Genomic DNA, 25,958 nt, shown 5'->3' on the forward strand with positions numbered 1-25,958 from the left:
GGTCGACGAGTCCGCCTAGCCCAATCCAAAGATTTGACCTGATTTCAAAGCAATCAGTGGAACCATCGGCACGTGTCACTCTGTGTTTCCTCCTCCTCTCGCTCTGTCTCTGTCCTCCCCACAGAGCTATACGGCAGCTCATCTCTCCAGCTCCTAAGCTGCTGGACGGGGTTAAAATGCTGAACAGCTGCTGGTGGCCCACCAGATGTGGGCTGTGGACCAAAAACATACTGTGCAGTCAGTTCTCATATTTGTTATGCAGTTTGCAATAAGCAGTCTTTACAGAAAGCAGTTTTTCTTATTTCATTTCTTAACAAATTTGCATATTATTATAATTGAAGTGCACCACACTAAAGAATGTATTTAATAAAACATGTTTAATAGATAACTATAAATAGCTATTAAGTCGAACTATAAAACTAGGAATGTCTGCGACCAGTTGACTAGACAAATAAATATTTGCTGCCCTTCCTTAGTCGGTTAAAATAATTATTTCTATTATCTTAATGTATAAAAGCAGGTAACTGTTGAGTCTAAGATGCTACAATACCACCATCCATAGCTACATGTCCAAAAGATGCTAAATGGGAAACAATTGAATGGGAAGTTGTTAACAAACAAGCTGATAATACTGATGACAGTCATGGTAACAATCATAGTTCTGCAGCACTCGATTCAGAAAATTGACATTTGTAGAGTGTCGGTGCAAAAATCTTGAGCAGTGATTTATTAAAACGTCTGCAAAAATACATGGAAATACAATATATAAGGCAAAAATAGAATTTGAACAATTCTAACAAGCTTCAACATCAATGGAACTCCTTTATCTAAGCTTTCTTGTAATTTCTTTAAGTCGTCTTCAGGAATAGTTCTCAGGGCTTCTTGAACAACATTCAGAGCTCTTCTTTGGATGTTGGCTGCCGTTTGTTGTGTTCTCTGTCAAGATGATCCCACACTGCTTCAATAATGTTGATGTCCGGGCTCTGGGAAGATCAGAGTTGAGGTTGCAGCAATTGTGGTCAATTATAAAGGAGTTTAAATAGCATTCCATATGTAAAATGTAGAAGTGGATATGGAGAAGAGTGCCAGCTGAGCCTTCAGCTGATGTCGGCTAGCACTGAGATCAGCTAATTTGCCAGGATTGCTGTTGCTTTGGTGTATCGTTATCTCACAAGTTTAATGTTGGCACGGCTCCAAATAGGGTACATTAGAGAATTTCAAGATATCAAACTTGCTTTCAAATCTGTGACCACTAAATATTTAATGACAATAAATTTTAAGGGGAAAAATGAATAATTTAAGAGTATCTTTCAAAAATGTTGATCTGTCAGCGGCTGTCATCAGATTTTGATTTATCTAGCTAAGTCTTGATTGTAAGTACGTGATATGAGCTTTTTTACACCTGAACCCTACCCTGGAGTGCAGTGCACATATTGAAATTCTGTTTGCATAGGTGCACGTACAGATTTCCCATGTTAACAGGCTCATTTCTGTTAATTAGGAGAAAATAGTTACAGTCAGATTTGACCTTTGGGAGTTGTGCCTATCACTGTTAATTAAAGTTTGATTGCCAGAAGTCATGTAAAACTCTGGTCTATCAGCATATTTCACATCTGAATGACTTCAGCAGCTTCATCATCCTCCCCTCAATTTTCTCAGCTCAATTGCAGAATTCAAACCACCAGATTAAAAAGAGAAAAAACGTTTGGGGCTTTGAAGCAGTGTTGATGGAGGCTACTTGTTTTCGTTGTTTCTGTTGTCTGTTGTGTGCTCATCTTCAGGTTTTGACGCTGTACTTTGCACACAGCAGGACCCTGCTCTCTTTCACTCTGTTTCACTCATCCCCTCACTACTTTTATTCCCTCTACGCCAGCTCTGCCTCTCTGTGCTATTCTGTTCTCCCTCACGCTGTCTCACCTACACTCTGTAGATCTGTCTCTCTGCCCTGTAGACATTCTTTTATCCTCCCATCCCTCTGTCTCCCTCTGGCTCCCTGCGCCTGTACTTGGCTGCTTGCTATAAAAATAGCTTGGCCTAGATTACAGCAGCTGCATTGGCGCTGGCACTACAGTTGGTTTGGCTGGGCCAAGTGAGGTAGCCTGTTGTAATAAGAGGTTGGCAGGGAAGAGATGAGTGCATGTGTGTATGCGTGCATGTGTTTGTGTGTAAACATATACTAACGTGTGTCTTTGTGTTCATTTTTAATATACAGGCAATATACAGTATGCTGTATATTTGCATGCAGTTATTCGTTGTGTTTGTGCAGAGAAGCGTTTGCATATATATGTGCATGCGCATGCATGTGTGCGTATTATGAGCATGCGTGTATCAGCCCACCAATGGTGATCCACTGCCCTGATTCCCCCCCTCCTGCTCCACTGCAGAGCTCCACTTCAGAATACAAATTGTGTTCGTCAGTGAGTCTGAGACAGTGTCTCATCCTTTGAGCATCTCTGCTGCCTCTCCGTCCACTCCTTTCCTCATCTCTTATGAAGTGCATTGTGCACATTAGAGAGAGCAATAGCTGGATTGCTATCCTATTGACTGCACTTTATGTGATAATTGCATGTATATCCGCTTATTTATACTTGGTCATAAAGAAGCATAAAACACATTAGCTTACCAGGGGTTTACATTTCCTAAATCTAACCGTGTTCTTGGCATTTATCTTTACACTTTATATTTAGACACTGTTCTGTCAATATCTGCCTATAAAAAGAGACAACCGTACTGCAGCTTTTACTGTGTCACTACTAAATTAGCTGCAGCTTAAGCAAACAGATTAAACTTGACAGAATATTTCTATTTTAGGAAATGCACTTTGGAGTTGCTGGTGGACATATTTTGTTACCTTGCCAACAGTCTTTAAGTGAAGCTAAATTTATAGACCGCTGGCGGAGTCCACATATTAACCGTACAGATGTAAGAGTGGTATCAGTTTTCTCATCTTGGCCTCAGGAAGATTTTTGTATGACATGGAATTTATGGAAGCATATACATACAGCGTACCTCAGAAAATTGAATCTATAAAACAAGATGCTGACCATAACAGCATTCTTCCTTATAGCTAACAATAGACCAGAACACCTCCAGTTCTGCTGTGAACCCTCTAAAGTGCCAGCATTTGAAAGGAAAAAATGTGATTGAAAAACGTAGTGTTCCTCAGGTTTTTTCTTTCAGATTTTTATATAAGCCTTTATATTTCCCTGCACAAAGTCTTGTTTGGGCTCTCTTCATCCTGTGAGATCTAACAGAGAGAATTGTGAATGAGGAGAGGAGAATTGAGAATGAGGAGGAGCAGAGCTGCAGAATGAGGCCAGAGAGGAAGAAAAGTGCTTCATCATCCGCGGTGATCCATCCTACTTATCAGCTGCGACAAAACAGATCAAAGGAAGCTGCGCTTCGGTAGCCGAAAACAACACATGCAGTGATCTGTACGGTTTGTTGATGCCAGTGGCCACAGCAGCGCTCCTTTAACCTTGACCCACCCACGACATTCATGTGAACTAATGATTTAGGTCTGATTTAGCACCATTCCTTACTGCCTTTAGTCCTTATTGTTAATTAAACAGACCTAATTCTACTCATATGTGTTGCTTCTGTAAATTTTCTTCTTAAACATAAATTTTTTGGACATACTTTTAAATCAAATCCCCATTATATATATATTTTTAGTTCATATTATTAATAGTCTGAACTTCTGGCCAAAGCTAAAGGTGGAGCCTGCGGTGGTACCTGAAATGTAATGTGTTATCATTTCAATGTGAAGTGTCAGATCCCCTTTTTTATCTGTCGTCCTCAGTGCATCATTGTAAATATAACCATCTATTCATTTGTTTCTGCTTGTCCAGTTTGGGCAGCATGGTGGTGCAGTAAGTAACCGTGGTTCAGCTGGAAGATCCTGGGTTTGATAAGGGCTGGCTGTGGGCCTATGTCTGTGGAGATTTGGTTGTGGGTCCTCCAGCTTCCTCCTACAGTACAAAGATGTGCATGGATTTACAGAAGTAGCCCCAGACTCACATGCAGGTTGGTTATCACCAGCATGTGTGCTACATACTGTAAGTGGTAAATTTGCAGTGCCACATGGTATAATATACTGTTTTACAGTACGTTACAATATTCCAGATGTAATAATTGATTAGGCCCAGGTAGAGTGGACCTAATCTCTATGTATCTGCAAACATTTGCTTTGCTGATCTTTTTGTTAACAAGAAGTGAAACTTAACTTTTTTTTCAGCTTTGACCCAAAGCTTTGTAAATAGGGGAAAGTGAAAAGAGAATTTTCCAAGAGGGCATAAATAAATGATCACAACCTTTGGCAAACTTAGACTACATTAGATTCAAGTAAACAGAGCTGATTCAAAAGAAAAGACGACATATGCGTGCCGCTTTATCACTCCTCTGCGTGTGATTAATGAGCTGTGGGAGTGCTTTTGATGTAACATCTAAACCTGTCAGGTATCATCACCAGCGCTGCCTGCTCGTGCTACCATGACTTGAAAGACTAAAACAGCTTCAATCTCAGCAGATGAAGCAGCTGACGGTGCTTTTCAGACAAGGTCAACATGTTACTGTGTCTGATATGTGGTGTTTTGTGGCTTTTACAGGGGAATTTTTCCAGACCGAGTGACTGACACTGTCTGCTGGAGGAATGTCACAGTCATCCATAAATATCTTTCTCATGTTCTCCGTCTGCTCAGTGTGGACAATGCCTGACACACACAGACAGAAATAGCCCTCACGGCCCAGAGCCTTAATATTAATGGCTTATAGGGACTTTGTTGTCTCGGCTGGTTAGACAATTATTATTATGAAATGGAGTGCTGGAGAGACAGATGATCTGAGTGATGGAAAGAAGACAAGGTGCGTTAGCATTTTACGCAATGGCATAATGTCTGTGGAATCTGGAAAATGATTGGTCTTCAACTGGAATGGAAACTCAGTCTATCAGTATAATCAAGGAGCTGTGGCAGTATCACCAGCTTCATCAGCTGCTTTATTGTGAGTCATAAAGAGCCACAGTACCACTAAAGTACAAACCAGTAACTGAAAAGTTCTTTAAAAGTTTTTGAGGCATTCCAGTGAAAGAGAAGCATCTTTCCTGCTGACAAAATAAGGTATATCTATTAACAGCATGCAGACAGACATCAGCATGATGGGCTTTTAGGCTTGTTGTTTGTCTGTATATTCCTATTCTCATGAAGTCACAGACCATGTCAACTGAAGGCAGCAAACAACTGACATCCGTGGTTATGCAATTGTGGCTTGACAAGGCAAAAAATAAAGCGGCGGATGCCTTCAGCAGAAAACATATTTTTCATTCACAGTGCTGATGGTAAGCCAGTAATCAGAGTGTATGTAATGTGCTGTGTTGGGCAGAAAAACTACACAAACACAGCTTGTATAGGATTCACAAGGATTGTATTCATAACAGTGACAGCACATGTTAATAGACATCAATATACCAGAAATATAACATTATAGCAGAACTGCCAATTTACATCTGTAGTCCCGGAGCAGGTCGCATAAGAACTTTATAATAAACAAAGACATGTAGCTGTGAGCCTTGTGTAACTTGATACTGCTAGAAATCATGCTGGTGAAAATGGGCACAGCAACAGAAACAGAAGAGTCTAATGCAGTGCTTCCTAACTTTTCCTCCATGTTAATACACAGCAATCCTGCTTGCTACCTATATTCAGCTGGAAACAAGGGAGATATATGCCATTTAGAACAAAAAGACTAAAATGGATGCTGTGGATTAAGAGAATATTCAGCAGAAAGTCCAAACCATACACCTCCACGCTCCAGTATACTGACTATAACCTTGTGATCTGAGATGTATTGAATTAACTTGATGTCTATTTCTGGAAAGGTAATGTTGAATCAGCTCCTCGCTTTTATTGTAAGATGATATTTTGTCTTCTCTCCTCTCTGACTTCCCGAAGAAGTGAACCGTAACGGCGCAGTTGAAGATCTCTCATGCTAGACTTAAACTGGTGCTTATAGAGCTTCTGCTCTCATTGTCCACCCCATATTTGTTGTCAGTATATCACAAAGACATCAGGGGTAAACAAGATTTCCTTCTTAATGAATGGGTTGATCTGTGTGACTCTGATGCTGGTGTTGTTTGACGTAAACATGGACTGATTTTTTTATTTTCATTTTTTTCAAAGATGGTTGTGACACATTTTTCTCCCTCAAACCCGCGAACACCAAAGACAATTGTAATAAAAATAAAATGCAACAAAAGCGGAATAAACCGGCCGGTAAATTCTGCAGTGCACCCTGCACGGTTCGTCAAGCTCTACAGTGGCGTAAAACAAGACGAACGTGAGGATGGTAATGACGTCAATGTGGAGCCAGGAGCGGGGAGGGCAGGAGCCAGAGAGAGAGAGACGGAGAGAGTTTGTGCAGTTGCTGCAGCATCACTCACAGCAGCGCGTTAGTGCAGCGAGGAGTCCAGCCTCGACTCTCGCAGCCGATTAAAAAAGAAACCATCCAGAACAGTCCGCCGGACTTAACCGCAGCTTCCTGGAGAAAAAGGCGACAGATATCTGCGTTTTCTGCGCCCTGCTAGAGTGGAAGAGAAAGACTTTTACTCATTTTTTTAAAACCCAAAACACGCAAGGGAATGCCATCGATAAATATGAAACTGGAGATGGTGACCATCATCGCCTGCGAAGTAGATATTGAGGTGTTTACATCAGATAAAATGCAGGTACGGTTCACCCTTAAAAATGCACGTTGAAATGAATCCTGCTTTTTTTGCGGTGTGGTTGTGCAGCAGTTTGCTCGGGGCGACTGCATGCTGCCCCTGTAGAAGCGCATGAATGTCTTGGGTGACGTTGAATGCAGCCCTTCCTCAGACGAGGATTTTTATCAATGGGAGCCGCATCTCGGGGAGACGCACGCCCCGCGCCGCGCGTGCACGCCACAGTGATTGACGCTGAATGAATTGCAAAAATTGCTGGAAAATGCACGATTTTTTTTTTTTTAAAGAATCATTGTGTGGGTGTCAGTGTGTGTGTCAGGCTTCAGATAGACAGCAATTATAAGATGAGGCTCGCAAGGCGATATTGGAATGGGGTGTGATGAAGTGGATTGTCCATGCAAGACATATGTATGGAAATAAGCGAGGCGATGTTTAGACGCAGTGGCGAACAGGCTGTCTTGTCCCCCCGTTTTATCTCTGGCCTTACAGCAGCATTGCAGGTACATCAGGTTAAACGTGATGCCGAAAAAAATTAAATATTTAAATTGAAAAAAAAAAAATACTCGGTGAACATGAATAAACATGCAGTGGCATAAAAAATCTTGGTATAAGTGATTGAAATTGATGCCCTGGGAAATGATAATGGAAAGGGGGGGGGGGGGGGGGTGTAATAGTTACAATTAGATTTGCCTTTGAGTCCATTTACGTCACTATAAATTCAGTATTGCAGTCTCCCTATGGCAGTGTTTTACTAAAAGCCCTCAGAACTGGGGTGGGCAATTAATTTTCCCAAGGGCCCACGTGAAACTGGGACTGTTGTGGAGGTCTGCACCAATACTCTAATAAAGAGATATAATTAATACTAAGCTGAAGTCAGTTCTGCTCAATTCTGTTGTGGTGTGGCACTTCATAACAGCTCCAGTTTCTCAGTTGGGCACTTAGGGAAAATCAGCTGCCCACCCCTGCCTTAGGACACATCAGATACAGGTATTTGATAAACTGTCGGTCAGGAAAGCAGTTCCAATCAGATGAGTTCAAAATGAGCTTCAGGACCCCACCTTTGGCACCACAACATGCCAAGTTTGAGGCTTAAAAGGCTATGCAGATGGTCGGCCAAAGCTTGGCTCACCCGCTAAACCCTTTGGAAATTCCATGTCAGAATATATTCCCTCACCTGCTGCCTGCATGTCTGCTTGTCTGATCTGACTCATCACCAAAAATGACTGAAATACGAAAAGGGTGAAGGAATTCAAAATAAAGTAGCAGTATAAGGGGCTGTAGTGCAGCCTGGAGGTATAAGGACTTATCTGGCATACAAACTCAAAATAATCCCTCTGTGGTTCTCACACTTAAGTGCTGTTGTGCTCTGGTGATGAAGGCTAATTTTCTACCCTACAGAAGCTCAAATCTCAGTCACCACACCCAGCTTATATTTTTTTATTCGTTCATTTATTTATTAGCAGTTTAATGTTTATCACTAACCTTACCAAGCTATTCCAGTAACATGTACGTAGATGGATTGTTGAAGTTTCATTTCCATCTCTTAATGATGTCGTTGTGCTTGTTTGCTCCTGTTTTATCCTGTAAATATGTAACACAAAAACAGTCCAAGTTGACAACTGACTCATCCTATGGTCTGTGGCCCCTAGCTAGCCAGGCAGCTGCTGTGATTGCTCCCAGGTCTGACAGTTTCTAAACCACTGCAGACCAGCCAAGGTGAAAGACAACAATGTATCACCCTGCAGTTGTTCTCCAATTATAGGAGATTAAAATTTCCCTAGGGGATGTTAGAGTAAGAAAAACGACTTACGAGCTTCACCGTGGAACCTCTAAAGTGTTGATTATTTAGGATTTCGACTCACCCGTGACCTGATGTCTCTTAATTTATGGTACAGTTCATGATTGTGTGTTTCAAAGGGAGTCTAGGGTTGGATGTGCCATTTCTTTCGCTGTGAAAAACCTTCATTAAAACCTGCTGCTCCTTTAGATCGTCCGTCCTCCTCTGACAGGCTTGACACAGACAGGGGCAGGCCAGTCTGATCAGAGGACAGTCTTCACTAAAGCTTCCTGTCAAACTGCTCTTATCAGCCCACCTCTCACAGACTCCGCCAAAGAAAAGGGGGTATGTGCACAATTAAAACAGCAGACAGAGGACTGAATGGCACAACGAACACAAGTAACCCTGGTTTCTAGTGCACTGAGAGTGATGGAGAGCACAGAAGAAGAGGGCAGATTAAAGGCACGTGGGGAGCACGCTCAGATTGAGCCCACCTCCCCGTCAGCCTATTCTTTTTTTTTTATTATCATTTAACCAGATCTGAGCCTGTCTGAGGCCCATGTTTTTATTACTATGCCTAAATCTGTAGATGACAGATAATAATCGGAATGCTGTTTTGTTGCAAAGCACTTTGGGTGAACTTAAGTGGATTGATGCTATTTATAGACCCGTCAAGGAAAGATTAAGCAGTGTTGGTGTTTGAAAGGGGAACATGAAGAAAAACAAGTGAGTGCTTTGACATGGTTGAAAATGCCGCGGCTCGGGTCTTTGCTGATTACATCATTAATGAGACAGACTGAGAGGCTACGCACAGGGTAGGTTGTTGTCATAATAATGGGAAGGCTGATGGCGCAGAAGGCTCTCTTTTTTCCAGAAAGTGCTTGGGATCCATTTTAGAGGAAACAAAAGGACTGTTGGTGTGAAGTTCGGCAAGGCCGGAGGTGCAGGTTGACATGCACACCTCATGTCATTACCTGCAGAATGTACCAGCATAAGCAGATGACAGCATGGGACACATTTTGAAGGTCGTAGCATGTTTTGGCATGCTGTGAATGTATTTTAGGACAAAGCTTGGCTTTGCAGTTACAGTTACCATGCATGCTTGATTTGATGTTGACACTTGCATGTCTTTTTTTTTTTTTTTAAATATCCACTTGCGCCTGTTGACCTGCTCTTTCTCTTGACAAGTACGTCTCTGGTTTCACTCAGTCGCAAAATATGTGTGTGTTGTTTCTTTTTTTTGGAGGGGGGGGTAATTATGATGCCTATGTAGTGCTTTACACATTTGCCTAACAACCAAAAGATCTCCACTTTGATCCCGGGAGGAGACACAAATCCCTGTTGGGTCGCGTCAGGAAGGGCATCCGGTGTAGAAATCTGGCAAATCGAACATGCTGAGCTACCCACTGGGGCGACCCCTTGTGAGTAAGGGAGCAGCCAAAAGTATCTCTATGATACATTTAACACATCATTGTTGCTGGAGAAAACAGCATTTTGACATCATGACCTCTTCACACTTATAGCTCCATCGGTTCTCTCGACAGTCAGACCCGGCTCATCATGAAAACAGCACACAGAGGCTACACTGCAAGCCATGGAGTACAGCTATTTTCGACTTATGCCTGATTTCCCCCACACAGAAGACTCTAGTAACACTGACACACTCACATACTCCAACCACAACAGTGAGTCAGCGGACTCGCAGACCTACAGACAAACATCTCTGTCAGCAAACACAAACAGCACCTCGCAGAGGACACTGGGTGAATTTTCCATCCACCTGGGTCACTTTCCATTTGTCCCGTCGACTGTCTGTCTCTCGGCCTGTCTCTCACTTCCCTCCGTCTGTTCTCACGCTGTGCTGTTGCAGAAACCGCGCTGGTTATGAGGAAGGAGACGCGATCTGATGACTAATCTGCTCTTTTGTTGTTCAGCAAAACTGAAGAGTGATTTTGCTGACGTCTGTGATGTTTTCATTCTTTCCCACTGTCTTTTTTTAATGTGCTAAAATATACATGTATCCGTCCCACTTAGGCATATTCTAGGGAAATACCACTGACAGAGCTCTTAGTGCATACTCACTAATCATGCATTAGATTTGAGCGTTCATGTTATCTTAGACTCACCTTTAAAAACATTGTTGTGATGCTGCCTGACCAGGTGTTTGTGTAAGGTAAGAGGCAGAGAAGCAACAGGAGGGTAGGGTAGGAAAGGCAGAATGGATGTAGACATCGGCAGTATCATTTTCTGTGCTGGTAGGAAACTAGATCTGCATTTTGGCAGGGTTGAGCGATCCTGGGTCTGAGCAGTGGGCTCAGGTGTGCCTGTTCCCCCCACTCTGGGCACTAGGCAGGCAGCGTTCACATTTGCCTGAAACCCTAGATAAGTGCTCGGGCTCAGGTGTCAGCTAAAGGTTAGTGCTGTGTCCGTTAGGGTGACGTAGAACAAAGGACATACTCCTGGCTTGGGTGTCTGGTTACCATGTAGCCAAGATGACATGACTGTGTGATAAGATTAGATGCAAAATAAAAAAGGTCTTGCAATGGAATGTAGGGGCTCCCAATTTACTTACCGAGGACAAAGAGTGCAGAAACGGCGTCATGCAGTCACTGGTCTTTGTTATTGAAGGTTCTTGTGGAACATAATTTTCTTGTCAGAATTTCCAATTAGATTTCCTGTCTCAGAAAAATGGCTGTGAGAATGCAAGGGCCTGAAAAAGCAACATCAAGCCAATTACTAAGGGAAAACACAGCAAGGCGACAGAACAGTTTTACATACCCTGCAGTCTATGGAGTATACACAGAATAGTGAAAACTAAGGGCAAAAACTAATAATATTAAGTGTAGTGCTGTCAGTTTATCCATATGCGGCAGATAGATTAATAGATTATGCATTCAATTGTATATCATAAATTAAACACACTTATGAGTCCCAGTTTCTAAAAGCAAGTACATTTTTCTTTTTGTGCAATCTTACTTTTATTTTTATATAACGCCAAATCACAACAACAGTTGCCTCAAGGGAACTTATATTGTAAGGTAAAGACCCTAAAATAATAAAAAGAAAACCTCAACAATCAAACAACGCTCTTTGAGGAAGAATTTGGTGACAGTGGGAAGGAAGAACTCCCTTTTAACAGGAAGAAGCTTCTGGTAGACCCAGGCTCAAGGAGGAGCAGCCATCTGCTGGGACCAGTAAATCAAACACTGTGGAGTTTTGGGACTTTCAATGTCTTAATATAAGGAATTTGACATGTCATTATAAACTATTGGGCCATGGAAGTTTCTGTCCTCTTTCAGAGCAATTCATAAGGAATTAAAAGTACATTGGTGCATGTGATGCATGTGATGTGGTGCATATGATGCATCTAAAGTCATGCTTTTACCATTTTGAATCACTGTCCATAATATTTCTGCAACAAAACATGGTGATGTAACTGTGCAGCATGCTCCTGCCTTTGTTTCTGCACTGCTTAATCATCACTAGAGACGCTGTATCACCACAGAGCAATGCACTGATTGCCACCAGAGATGTTGAAAGAGGGTAAAATGCAAGAGTGAGCAGTAGGAAGTGAGAGTGGTGAGCTCATTTGTCTGTACTCTGCGGCCTGAGTTAAGGACTGTTGGTGTGGCATCTTTTAGCCACCTTATGTAATGTTGTGTAACTCTCTGGATTATCGTCACCTTAAAAGTGTACGGATCTGCGTGCGAGCCAGCTAGAAATTTTATGTGTGTGCTTGTATCACCATCTGCGTGTTCTGCCTAAATGGAGCTGAAGAGGAAAAGCTCCAGCTTCCATAAAAAATAGTTTTAGAAAACCCATAATGACCACGTTGGTGGTAATAGGATTAATGAGTCTCCCTGTGCTATAAACTGATTTCTAGCTCCCTGTCGTGGACACGTTGTGCCCTTGGCAGTGGCAGCATAGCACTGCAGCGTTGGGCCCTGTCAATTCAGCTCATTGCTCAAGGTATTTATTCACCTGTATAACACTTGGCCCATTCACATGCCTTTCCAGTGTTTTCGTAGCCCTCACAATGAAGACAAAGCTGTTAATCACAGATTGTTCTCATTGTTTTGTAATACTAAGGATTTGCTGCTGTGCTAATGTTAATGGCTGATTTGTGGAAAGCTGTGATTCCCTGTGTTGGTACAGGTCACTGCACACACGCACACAAACACGCACAATCTTTATCCGGAGTTTATCCAGTGATACTGAGTCAGATTTTTTTTTTCTCTGACACATTACCTAATCCTAAGTAGTCACAAGCTAACAGTAGCTTACAATGTTTGCTATTGCTAAAACACTGACCCCTAACCTCCAGGCTGAATGTAGCCGTAACAGCCAACAGAAACCACTGAACATCTCATAATACACTCGAGCTATAATTTGTATGCAGCATGTTTCAAGCGTATTGTAAAATACTAAAGTACTTTATCTTTCAGTCCAGGGATTTTACGTTGGTTTTTGGAAACTCTCTGGTGTTGGATTTTGGCTCTTTTGGGGGAGCACTAGTTTGCATACCTGCACCATCTCCAGCAAGCATATAAAACAATACCAGACAGAAAATTCATTGATGTTGATTGCATTGCTTATTGCATTACTTATATACTGTGTACTCTCCAAATACTTGAACAGTTGATATATGAAGTATTTTCTTATGCAGTTTATTGAACTATTTATGCCAATGAAGCCGTGTTGAGCTGAACTTCAATTCAATTCAATTTTATTTATACAGCGCTAAATCCCAACAACAGTCGCCTCGAGGCGCTTTATATTGTAAGGTAGACCCTACAAAAATACATACAGAGAAAACCCAACAATCATATGAACCCCTGTTGGCAAGCACTTTGGCGACAGTGGGAAGGAAAAACTCCCTTTTAACAGGAAGAAACCTCCGGCAGAACCAGGCTCAGGGAAGGGCGGGGCCATCTGCTGCGACCGGTTGGGGTGAGAGAAGAAGATATAGATATATATGCATATATATATATGCTAACATCTGAGGCTTTTAAAAATGTCTCTTCCTTTGTATACAATGACCAGGAAACCGTGGAGAATGATTTTTGCTGTATACAATGGAAGCTGCAAATGTTGGCAGTTATCCCCACAGGTAAAGTCATCAGATAATAGCAGATGGGTTCCCAGATTGCCAGTTTACTAAATTTCAAAGAATTTACAAAGAAGCTGGAAAAAAAGCGGTGGTAAAATTCAGCGGATATATAAAATTAGAATCTACGTTTAATAAAGTCACTTCCAAGCCATTTGAGTTATTGACTTTCAGTTTTTTATTCATGCCAAACAGATAAACTATTATGTAGTGTACAGATGTTTCACTCAAGTTAGAAGGTTTTCAAATTCCTGCCTTTACTTTAATACTAATGTGAACATGGCTAGAACAATTATCAGTAATCTGAAATGGAAAAAAAGGTGACTAACGAGGTCTAATAAATAATTTCCCTTTATTTAGATGCTATATGAGGAGTAGATAATGGATGTTAGTGGTACTGCACAATAAATGAAACTTAAAAACCTAAAAAAAACTCAAGAAATCCTCTTTGTAATTTGAGTTTTTATTTATTTTTTGACTGTGACTTCTCTAATATCTGCCACTTGAAGGGTCTTCTATATTTTAATATAATACATATTCAACTGGAAAGCGATTAGAGAAAGTATACTGGAACAGAAATGCATGCAGGTACAGTTATTTTTCATCCAGCTCCATCTGTTATCTGTACAATCAGATCTTCCTTCTTTGTTCGTCCTCATTACACTGGTTCCAGTTTGGTCCTTTAGGGAGGACGGTAATTAAAAACGATCGTCTACAAACTTAAGAAAAGAATTTTCTTAATTATTCCAGCATGATCTATTTTTAGTGTAACACCATCCCCGACTCACCCAGAAGCTCTGTGGCCTAGTTTGTTGATTTTCACCCAAATCCAATTCAAGCGTGAGGGTCTGGATTAGACTGTGTTAAAGCTAGGCACGTGTCGCAGAGAAAGCTGAGTAATTCCCCAGAGGAAGGGGAAAAAAACAAAACCCTTCTTCACGTCCCAATTAGGTTTGGTTAATCTTTTCATTTTGATCCAAAACGCCAAATGGTGTAATTCAACATGGAACTGAACAAGCTTGTGGATTACAGTCATGGATTGTGCTCTCCGAGGTCCAGGGTGATTGAAATACTGTACAGGATTAAACGGGAAACTAGATAAAAATGGAGCATTGTGGCCCAGTCAGTCAATTTAAATCAAGGAAATCTCAGATAAACTTGTTAGAAATGGGGTGCGTGGCCTGCTAATGTGCATATTTAACATGGTGAAAGGGTGAATTTGAACTGAAACGACATTTTTCAAGTTGTCTAAGGCTAAACATGTAATCATAGGGTTAAATTTAACCAAATCCTCTTTCATTGTAGTTTTTATTATTCTGTATTAGTTTAACTTACCCACCAACCTGTGTTGTTATAGTTATGCTATTCTATTATTTGCTCGACCATTATTGTCTATCTGAAGAATCCTGAGAAACGGTTTCTGGCCAAGCATCAATCCAAATAACCCTTAATTTAAATGCTGTTAATATAATTTTATTTTTCCTTTTTCCTGAAAAAAATGACAAACTACTAAAGGTCCAAAATTGTTACAGATGACTATTGAATGCCTTTTCTGCATTACCTATCATTTTGAAATAATTAATTATATTTGTGCGCGCGTGATGCATTTTCAGGCATCATCAAAGAAATAATGGAACATGTAGCTGAGTTGCAGATGATGCTACTCGCTCGTTCCCGGCAGTGACGGCAAACAAACAGCTAAATAAATGGACCTTATGTAACTCCATAAACAGCACAATGAGCTGACAAACACAACAATAAAAATTGACAGCGTGTAGGCGCTTTTGTGGAAACATCGCAATTTGAACATAGCTTGCTGAGAATACATTCCAGTATTTGTCCAGTGTGTCTGAAATCGTTTATCCGTCAGTAAGAACAGGAAGAACCTGCAGGTCTGCTGAGTGTTAGTGCTGTTTACATATTAAAGAAACTTAATCTCCCTTTTACATAAGACGGGAAAACACTTCAAGTCACTGTCATCTGATACTTGACCAATTCATTAGGTGGAGAAGGTGTGAAGTAGATCCTGTGGATTTTTTTTCTCTAACCAGCTTCCTGTTTGTCTCAGCACTGCTCTTTAAATCACTACTTTCTTTTGTTCTGCCACCGAAAACCATGTTGACATTTCCCAGTAAACTTGCACACCTCATCCCTATGCTGTCTGATCTTTTTTTTAAGTGTGGTTGTGTGTCAAGACCATGAGCTTGCTGCCTCACAGTGCTGGTGAATGTGAGCATGCACACAGTTATGTCCTTTTTCCACTGCGGTGACAGCCTTCCCTTTACAGTCAGGAGCATAACTACCCTATTAACCCAAGGGGGAAGCATCTGAAAGGAAGGCCCTGGAGCAACTGCAAGAGAGGTTGCAGCTTACTAGCAAGCTTAGTGTCTTTTTATGTTGGTGTCTTTTGTGCTAGTTTGCAATTGTGCCTCCCTATTTGTTGGGTCTCCTCTATGCATCTTCCCCCCTCCACAGACAGTTCCTGAACTGCTGCTTTTGATTGCACATCTTTTTATGTGTATGCTAGTTATGGCTAATATTACCTAATGCAAAATTGATAATTATATGTAAAAGCTCATTTGCATTTTCCCACTTTATACTAGTAGAAGCATTCAAGAGGACCTTTTCAAGTGTATTTTTAGGGGCCGTCTTGCTGCTGGAAGCATGAAATCATTTTTATATATGAGGAAATAAAATTCAGATTAAAAGAATATCTATAGCTTTTTAGTGAAAACAAGTAAAAACTAAGATCATGCAATCATACAATAAAATACTTGCTTGCAAATAAATCTGCGAGTTGTCCAACACGCTTGCATGCACACGTGGAGGTCATAAAGATGGCAATTGTTCTGTCAAAAATGTTGAAATGAAGGCACCATTAAATTAAGAGGTTGCCATCATTAAAAATGCACAACCTGATAATGACCTTCAAAATGAAGTCCATGAAGACTGCCCTATAATACAATTATAAGAAAAATGCTGTGGACTTGCTGTAAATAATCACTATTAGTTAATTATTTTTTGTGTAGTGTGAATTGCAATTGGGGGATGGAAGCCTCTTTCAATAGGAAAAGCTGTAAAACATGAAAATACAATTAAAAGGTAAAAATCTGTGCACTCCTTCCCATTTTCTAAAGTTGTCCAGTGGGCCTGTTTGGAGTCCTTGTAGGGCCGGTTCTGGTCCGCGGGCCTTATGTTTGACACCCCTGACCTAAAGATTCAAAAAGAAAATACAAATATATGCAAACAAACTAAGAGCCAAATGGAAAATACTTGACAAATAAGTTCAGAAACTCATAACTCAGGGTCCAAAAAACCGAGGACCATGACAGGTTTAGCTTGAATGTTTTGACAGAGTAGCTCTGTTACGCAACAATAGGGCAGAGGCAAAATCAAAGACAGGAAAGTAAGGGAATCCGGCTCGTGGAGCTATACCTTGGGTGTTACGTAAAGGTGACATGGAGAAATGTGCGGTCTACACCAAAGACTACACCTTTGCTGTAGGATGTGACTCAACATATCCTCCTTTTGACTCTCTCCACTCTACACACACTGGAATTCTCGCGTGAGCAACAGCCTTATTATAAACAGCAGCAAATTTTATGTTCTGAAGCTATTCGGTATCCAGCTTGTTCTTATTTTCAGGTTTGTTTGTTTTTTGGAGGTGTGAAGGTTTGTTTTGTTTAATCTTCTGTGTTGAGAATGAAAAACAGGACGTGCTGTTCGCTTCTTCTCCCTCACCTGTTGTCCTTCGGGCTCTCACAGGGCACACAGTACTGGTAGGATTTTGTGCAGTTAAAAGCGGTCGTCCTTCAGCTGTGCTTAGAGACGAATGGCGCTGCCCAATTATTTTATTATGCAGACTTCCCTGTGCGTGAGTGTATAGTAGGCGTATTGTATTTGTGTGGGTACCTACAGCTGTGGAAACACAGTGAAGAATCATGAGCGCTTTGTCTACATCACCCACAGGCTTGCTCAATTGCTCTCTGTGTCTCTCTCACACACACACACACTACACAAGGGAACAAAGGGAGTAGGTCACCACAGGGAACATTGCGATGGCAGATGAGCAGGGCACTTTTCAGCCACATGTAACTCAACAACCCCTCTCTTCTTCCTCGTTTCCCCTCGTCTTCCTCCTCTCATTCCTTTAGCATGTTTGCTCATAGAGGCCACATAAATTAGTGATCAGCACGCTCACTTGTTACGCACCAATCGGTCGTGGGTTTATCAGCGCTGGCATATGGTGGCGTAAAACAAACATTGCCTGCTATTATGGAACATGATCTCAGAGCTTTCCCACGTCTTTGCACATGCCAAAACATCAATTTGGGTTAAGGAAGTCACCGCTGTGTATGTGGGCGTATGTGTGTGTGCCTCTGTGTATGCAAATGACAACCTTATCAGTTTTACACATGGAGTTTTGATGACATCTGAGTCATAGAAGCTCATGGAAAATTCACAGTGTGAATAAGGGCTGAAGTGGGCTCTACAGAGAGGCTCAACAAGTGTCTTTGTTGTTATACTCAAGTCATGATTACACCAAAATCAGGAGCAACTGTAACAAACAGTAGACTGATGTAAAATGCTCTGAAATGTACATCAAGATCTTGCAATCCAAATGCTACCAACCTCCCACCCCAGTGTGCTCATAACCAACAAACGTGTCTCTTATGATAAACACCGACTCCGACTGTGACTCATGAGTCTGTCTGCAGTCAATTTCCTTTAGCTATATGACGCTTTAAAGCTTTTTTGAGGTGATTGCTTCAGTCTCTTCATTTTAGTCACTGCATCGTTAATATCTTAATTTAGTGCGAGCATGCTCACCAGCATCCTTTTCTTTTTAGCTCAGATAAACCAAATGTACACCATCTGCTCAGTAAAAGGGAAAAAAAGTTAAGAAGAAGCTAGAAAATTGTACTGAACAAATGCTTCCCTCAAGCATTCGTCTTGAGGGAAGAAAAAACTTCAAGTGAATGCTAATTTTGCTTTACACCTGCCGAATGTGTAAACAGCTGTTTCCTAACATGCTTTCCATAGTGTAGGCTGTTAAGTTTGAAGCTTATTTTGCTCGTCTAAAGTGACCACAAAAGCCAGTCTATGCAGATTTTAACAGGCTCACTGTTCATTTATTAAATATAAAATTGAAATTTAAAACAAAATCTGTTGTGCTGACATGCAGATATTAAGGAACCTGAAAACAAGATTCAACAAATTGAAAGGTGAGACCATTTAGGCCTCAGTCATACAGCCCTAGAGGCCGATCAGTGACCCTGTAGAAACTTCTGGTTGCTAAGGGATTCAACTCAATTCACTTTAATTCTGCCATCTATAATCCAGTGTTGAGATCCCTTCCTAGATGCCTTAACGCCCACTCACATCCTGGGCCATTTGACCTCAGTAAATCACATGATAGGGTGGGGCTACGTTTCACAGTGGGTTCACCCGAAACCTTGGCTGATTGTGACCCACACCCATTTTCACACCTTGGTTCGTGTGATTAATCAGAGGATCAATAGGGGGTCCATGAACCTCTTGGGGACACTCCCATAGGGTTTAAAATCTGGGACTCTCTACCAGTTGCTTTTACAACTGAAGAAGCTCCTCGGATGAAAGGTGAAATGTCTTCAAGAAACCTAAAGTAGTCCAGATGTTTTTCTTTCCAAGCTCTTTAGGCTACGATGACCTGGAGGACTGAGAACCTTCACAGACAACTCAATTCAGTTTTATTTATATAGCGCCAAATCACAACAACATTTGCCTCGAGCTGCTTTATATTGTAATAACAATAAAAAAACTGAACTTATATGACCCCCTATAAGCAAGCACTTTGGTAACAGTGGGAAGGAAAAACTCCCTTTTAATAGAAAGAAACCTCCAGCAGGACCAGACTCAGGGAGGGCAATCCATGGTTGGGGGTGAAGGGAAAAGGCTAGGACAAAGACATGATGTGGAAGAGAGCCAGAGTTTAATAATAACCAATAATTAAATGCAGACAGGTGTATAAATACAACAGAAGAAGAAACACTCAGTGCATCATGGGAATCCCCCAGCAGCCTAGACTTATTGCAGCATACCATACAAACTATGGGCAACTGCAGCAATCTGATAGCATCCAGAGCTATCACTAGGAGGGTTTTATGCCTCTTTGCTAGCATCATTCCTCAGAAATTCAGGGAAAACACATTTTTCCCTAGGCCTCTGTAATTAGGTTTTAGTATTTCACTTATGTAAAACTGAGTGGCTCACAAGAGACAGATGGATTTATAAATATCTGTTATTAGGATTACTATGTACCCTCTCTGATGCAATATGTAATATGAGAAGTAACATCTTGACATGTTGCCTCTCCTGCTATTTATGCACAACTTTGAGCGTAGAGCATTCATTTTAAATCAACATACTTAACTCCCAGCTCTCCCATTATAGTTAGCGATAAGCATGGCTCTTCAATCTTCTCTGGCTTTGAGGGATTCTTGCGCTTTAATTGCTAAGTTTCACTTAAAAGGAGTCAAGATATTCACACATTCCTAACTTGACCTCTTTTCCTAGCGTCTTAAGTACGCACCTTGTATGGTGAAGTCCAAATCTGACTAAAAATGGTATCACATGGCCTGTAGGTGAAGTCACTTCTGACGTTAAGCCAGCTACCCCGAGGTGTTCAGCAACAGAAGACCTGATGCACTTACATGGGGTGAAGAAGTGAAAATAAAACAAAAGGGGAAAGGGGGGAGGATTAGGAGTAAAAGCGCTAATCTTCTTTTTTATTTTTCACCAAATTGTTTGACCACAGTGAGCAGCACACTGCAGCATGATGGTAGCTGACAGCTTGCTGAATCATTTAGAGCTGTGCATGTGTCAGATAGTGTGATTATGTGATTTCTCTGCAGAGAGGCCTGTATTATAAAGCATATATATTTACTGTGTCAACAAAAAACACAAGGCACTGAGATATAGCAGCTATATATTAATACAAAATCATGATGGCTTTTTAAAATCATTATTAAGTGTTTACTTTATGTATATGGTAGAATATCAACTTCCATACATTCACTGTGAACTGATTAGTCACTTAGTAATTAATCGATCATTTAGGTGGAAATGCCAATGATTTGAGTCAGTTTCAGCATCTTGATCCAGATGTTCAGATGTTTGTGTCTTGCGTTATAGTAAAAAGATATTTTATTAAAAAACAGCTTTTTTTAGACCAAAAAAACTGAATAAAAATGAATGAAAACAGCTCTTTTTTATATGAATATGGACATTTTAGCATGTCAGTGCTGTTTTTGCAGCTTGACTTTAATTTATGATGCCCAGACTTTTATGTGTTGCTTGTAGTTTGATTATATACAGTCTGAAAGTGTTAAGATTTTGTGTTAAATGTCAAACAAGGCCAGATGAATATGTGCCAGATTCCGGCAAGTGTTCTCCAATAAGACACAGGGCTGACACGACACGCAGAGAGAGCCCAGAACTCATCTCGGTGTGCTGAGTGTACAGATTTTCAGTGTATCCTGTCACTTAGGTGTCACTAATGTACAGAGGCAGATCTCACAGCCGACATGCTGCCTGCATTCCTTCAGGTAACGCTTACCTTTTCCATCCTGGTGATAGCTGCTGTGTCAGCTCAACAGGGAAAGTGCTGTTGGATTATTTTAGTTTCTAGCTTCCACTGACAGAAGAAAAATTCAGCTCAGATAAAAATCTGTCTGACAATAACAGAAATGGGCACTGACTTGAGAGCAGCGTTTACCAGTAGACAATGGCACCACTGATTGCAAACACGTGGCTCTTAAGACACATGATTAAAGTAAAGGCAAACGCCCATATCGACATACTTAACTATGTTTTTGCATTAACTTTCAGGACATAGTGAAGAAGTGTTAAGTAGAAATGATTTGTAATGGCTGCATTACCCAAGTTGAGCACAACAAGAACTAAATTAAAGATGTAAAGGACCTGTAAGGACCTGCACTGGCAGAAGACCACATTCAGTCGATCATCCTTCTTCGTTCTTGAAAGAGGGCTCGTTTGATAGTCATTGTTGGTAGGATTCAAAGAGTAGCACTACTGATTATTCAGAAACGAGCTCCCCTGGTGGCCTCTTACTTTCTTTTTTTGCCCTCCTGCTGAGCTGCTTGATTGAGTTTACAGTTGAGGAGGCCAATTTGGTCCCCATGGAGAGGCCTGATGGCGGGGGGGTATGGGAATGTATAATCGGCATATAGTTCAACAAGCAGAAAATTACATAAGGATCAAAATGAAAAGACAGACAGCAGCAGAGAAGAGTGCTGGAAAATGACAGAGATGGACGCAGAGTACTTGGTCACACGAGTTTCTCTCGTCGTGTTCTCAAATATATTATTTTGTTGTATTTGAGATATTTGATGTTATCTAGCTTTTGAGAAAATAGTGCTCAGAGAGTTCATCTTGAGTAATTGCACACAAAAGAAACAACAGTTTTTAATCCAATTTTGATGATCATGAAGTTAAAGATGATGACACTGACTCAGAAGATTTGCCTCTAGTCAACCATATCACTGTGTAAATACTATTGCCGTGGTTTGTCAGTGAATAAATGTTAACTAAGAAAACATTATTGTTTTAAGTGTTTATGAAAAAAATGTGACTTTTTTAGTCTATTTGGGTTTTTAAGTGGTTTCTGTATTTCACAGTATCTGCAGGTTGTCAGCATATACGTAACATGCTCAACAATAGCCTCAATCTCTCATCAGACTTGTACATTTTTACCTTTTTTATCTTGTGCAGGAGAGGTTCGAGGCATTGTTTAGGATCTACGATGAACAGGCGACTTTCCAAATGTTCAAAAGCTTCCGGAGAGTCCGGATCAACTTCAGCACCCCAGAGGCAGCAGCCCGCGCACGCATTGAGCTACATGAGTCCGAGTTCAACGGCAAGAAGCTTAAACTCTACTTTGCTCAAGTAAGTGTCAGCTGAGGGGTCTGGGAAAGGGCAGGAAGGGGGCCTGGGAGATGGAGGATCTGAGGCAAAGCACTGCTTATTTACATAGAGAGTTAGGGCACAGTCCAATGTGTGTGCACAGCAACACAGAAAAACAAACTCGGAGAAAGAGGATGGTACACAGTCTCCTCCCAAATTCTTTCAATTTCTCTTTTTATTCCATCTTTTAGTGTTGTTTGCATCTCTGAGCCACACCTGACTGCTCCCTGAACCTATGAACCTTCCTGTCAAAACTCAGCTGTTACATGATTGAACACAAGAACACAGTTCTTGATTCCCCATCCACCCACTACACTGTAGCTGTGTGAACAAGTGTGTCTCTATGCAGTTGTGGGGAAGAGAGAGGTTGAAGGATGAATTTTACAGGTTACATACTGTATAAATTGTATTTCAATCATATTTAAATAGCTATAAATTAATGTGTAGCAAGTCCAAAACACCCAGTTTAGCTCAGTTTTAGTCAAGATTCCATCAAAGTTGTGCTTCCTGGAAAAAATACAAGTCACTGCGACTCCAACTGAAACTCCCCTTATCGCGAATACATCATCAGTCATGACCCCTGCTGCACCTTTTAGTACTTTGATGTAAGAGGATTAAGGATTTTACAGCTTGACAGATGCCACATGTAGGTATTGTAATTACAGCAATTGGCAGCTATCAAAATGCTGAAATCCATTCATTGGAAAAAGCCTGCAATTTGAGACTTGAAGACAGAGCTTCTGACTGAAACTTCAGTTTATCCTGTGCATATAACCAGCGAACAATGAGACTTGTGTATGAATTAAGAGAACAGCCACTTCATGAGCTATCATCTTCTCTCCAATAGATCCAGAATGGTGACGAGGACATTGACAAGTCATATTTGGCCCCTCCCCAGCCAGTCAAACAGTTTCTGATCTCGCCCCCTGCCTCGCCGCCCGTGGGCTGGAGCCAGAGCGAAGACGCCACGCCCGTCATCAACTACGACCTGCTGTGCGCCGTAGCCAAGCTCGGACCCGGTCAGTACTCAAGTTCAACACGCTTGTGCTCTATGTTGTGTTAAGGTTCAAAAATATAGGGAAGGAAACACAGGAGGAATGCAAGTAACCACACTGGTCCAAAGGGTAAAGACGATGATTTTAATGAAATGACACGCGTGGGAGAATGAGCGGACTCTGTAAGCAGACAGCCCCACAATCTCATCCTCCTAACATCAAAATACAGTTTTATATGCATCAGAGTATATTTAGTGACGCCCCCTCATTGCGTCATCACATACATCAGCTTCAAAACCACAAATGTTCTATTTGACAGCTTAAGGCACAATTAAAAGTACACTGGCTTCCATCTTCTCCCGGTGGTTTCCGTAAGCCAGCTCAGCTCTCGCATCGTGCATCTACTGCTTCATCAGTCAACTCTCACCTACACCCTAACAGTGTGTGTGTGTATGTCTCTCTTGGCGTGCACAGAGTGTGCATCTGCTTTCTGAACCTTAGTTGACCTCACGTAGGCAACCAGGCTAAGGCCATCCTGTGTTGTGATGATCTTAACTTCTATGTAAAATGTATAAACTCATTATACAAACCCAGACTCTGGTTTTGGTTTCACTTTTGCAAAAGCACGCCGTTTCCTGTCAGCCTGCAACTCAGTTTTCTCACCCACGGAAGACTATATGTAAGAATATAAAACATTCGAAAACCTTTAAATTTTAGAACAACCTGTAATAAACCTGTTAATATTTGATTATGATAACCCCTGTAATATAAATTATAACTGAACCTGTAATAAAAACTAATATAATACCAATATATTTGAACATCTGAATGCATCTGAATGCAACATCACATGAAATGGTAATGACGATTATAAAATAGCAACAAATAATAGCAGGACAATATTTCTATTCCTGACAGTTGGTACTCGGTGCCTACAACAGGCACAACACAGGGGAAATGGTGTGCAACAAATGTATGAAAAAATCTCCTTTGAATCATTCGTCTCTGAACAGTAACGCCGCAAAAAGCAGGAAATTATTTCATGCACCTCAGGGGGGCGATGTGGAAAGGATATTTATCTGGGAAGCAATCATGACAAAAGGAAATGGAACATTTTTGAATTATAACTCTTTTAATCTTGACTTTTACTGCAGTGCGTTAGTCACTTCTGAATAGCGTCTGAAGTACTTGTTCAGAAGTACATTTAAAGAATGCTGTGCCATTTAAAAATCTGTCTTTCTTAGTGATCTCAGCAAAGAACTTCCTGCTGCTGTGGTTTTTTGCAGAGAAGCATAAAAAAGGAAACGCCAGACTGAATCCCATGAATCAAATCCATTGTTCGGGCTATGATACATCAGCATCAAAGGTCATTGTCAGTACATATACAATGAAAGAAGAAGTGGATTCAAATGATTTTGCAAAACATACACTGACTAATGACTAAACCCCTTCATAGAAACCATAAGTGAATTTTTGGAGGTGGTGAATGTCTGTGTGTATTTTTTTTCTATCTGCAGTATTAAACTAAGATTAGAAAGTGCTGCAGGGACGATTTATTTCAGTTCATCATTGCTTATTTCAGGGATTTAGGAGGAGTCATTAAGGGAGGATGGTAAACCAATGGCAATAGTTTATAGAATCTGCCCGAGTGAATCTGCTCTGCTTTCCATTCAGTCGAGCCAAGTTCACATTCATCAATGCCACCCAGGAAAAACAAAACATCCAGTGTGGAAATAGTTGTAGCAGCTAATCTTACAATCACGTTCCTCCCCACCTCAAGAACAATGCTGTTTCATTCTTTCCATGTCTACGCAGATCAACAATTGCATCCTTGTTATTCTAAGTTTAAACAGAGTTCTAGAGGCTCTCAGAACTAAAGTTAGCTCAGTTAAACTGGCAACAGACAACTTGAGTGTTGGCATGCATGCCCAGCCTGCACGGAGCTGCCACAAATGCTAAATACCTTCCTGTTTTAAACCATCCACTCGTATCAGACTAATATGTCGGCAGATTTTATTTCTTACACACACATAGTGTAAATGATAGCAATTGGATATCGTTCAGGTCTCGGTTTGCCCTGGAGTTTTTGTACCTGGTTGCATATAGAGTGGCATGGCAGTATGAAAGCTAATGAGGAACCAGTCTAAATGAGGCAGCACAAACCACCACAGTTAGACTGGCAAGTAAACACCTGCACCTCTGTCTGCCTTGTCAGCAAGATATCAGATCGCCGCAGCCTTTAGAAAATGTCACCTAACACGCACAAGAAGGTGTGCCATTTCCACAGCGTCTTTCCATGCTTGCATATGTGGATATGATCATGCTGATGAAGTGGAAAAAACAACCCGAGCGCCATTTATTATCACCAAAACTGATGATTAAACTTGCCACGTCCTCGCA

At 41.1% G+C, this 25,958-nt stretch overlaps 1 protein-coding gene across 5 annotated transcripts in view; it reads left to right on the forward strand.

The window, feature by feature from the left end:
- The window catches only part of rcan3 (regulator of calcineurin 3), a 44,888-nt gene that overhangs the window by 13,702 nt on the left and 5,228 nt on the right, over positions 1–25,958 (forward strand). For 4 of the 5 annotated variants that reach the window (XM_039603820.1, XM_039603817.1, XM_039603818.1 and 1 more), the window contains exons 3-4: positions 22,372–22,545; positions 23,411–23,582. In XM_039603820.1, coding sequence (XP_039459754.1) covers positions 22,372–22,545; positions 23,411–23,582 — 346 coding nt within the window. Of the gene's footprint in view, positions 1–6,403; positions 6,722–22,371; positions 22,546–23,410; positions 23,583–25,958 lie in introns of those variants that run through there. The other variant, XM_031758334.2, reaches the window with a different exon arrangement.

Source organism: Oreochromis aureus, linkage group 19 (assembly GCF_013358895.1).
Source record: "Oreochromis aureus strain Israel breed Guangdong linkage group 19, ZZ_aureus, whole genome shotgun sequence".
NCBI classification, from domain to species: domain Eukaryota; kingdom Metazoa; phylum Chordata; class Actinopteri; order Cichliformes; family Cichlidae; genus Oreochromis; species Oreochromis aureus.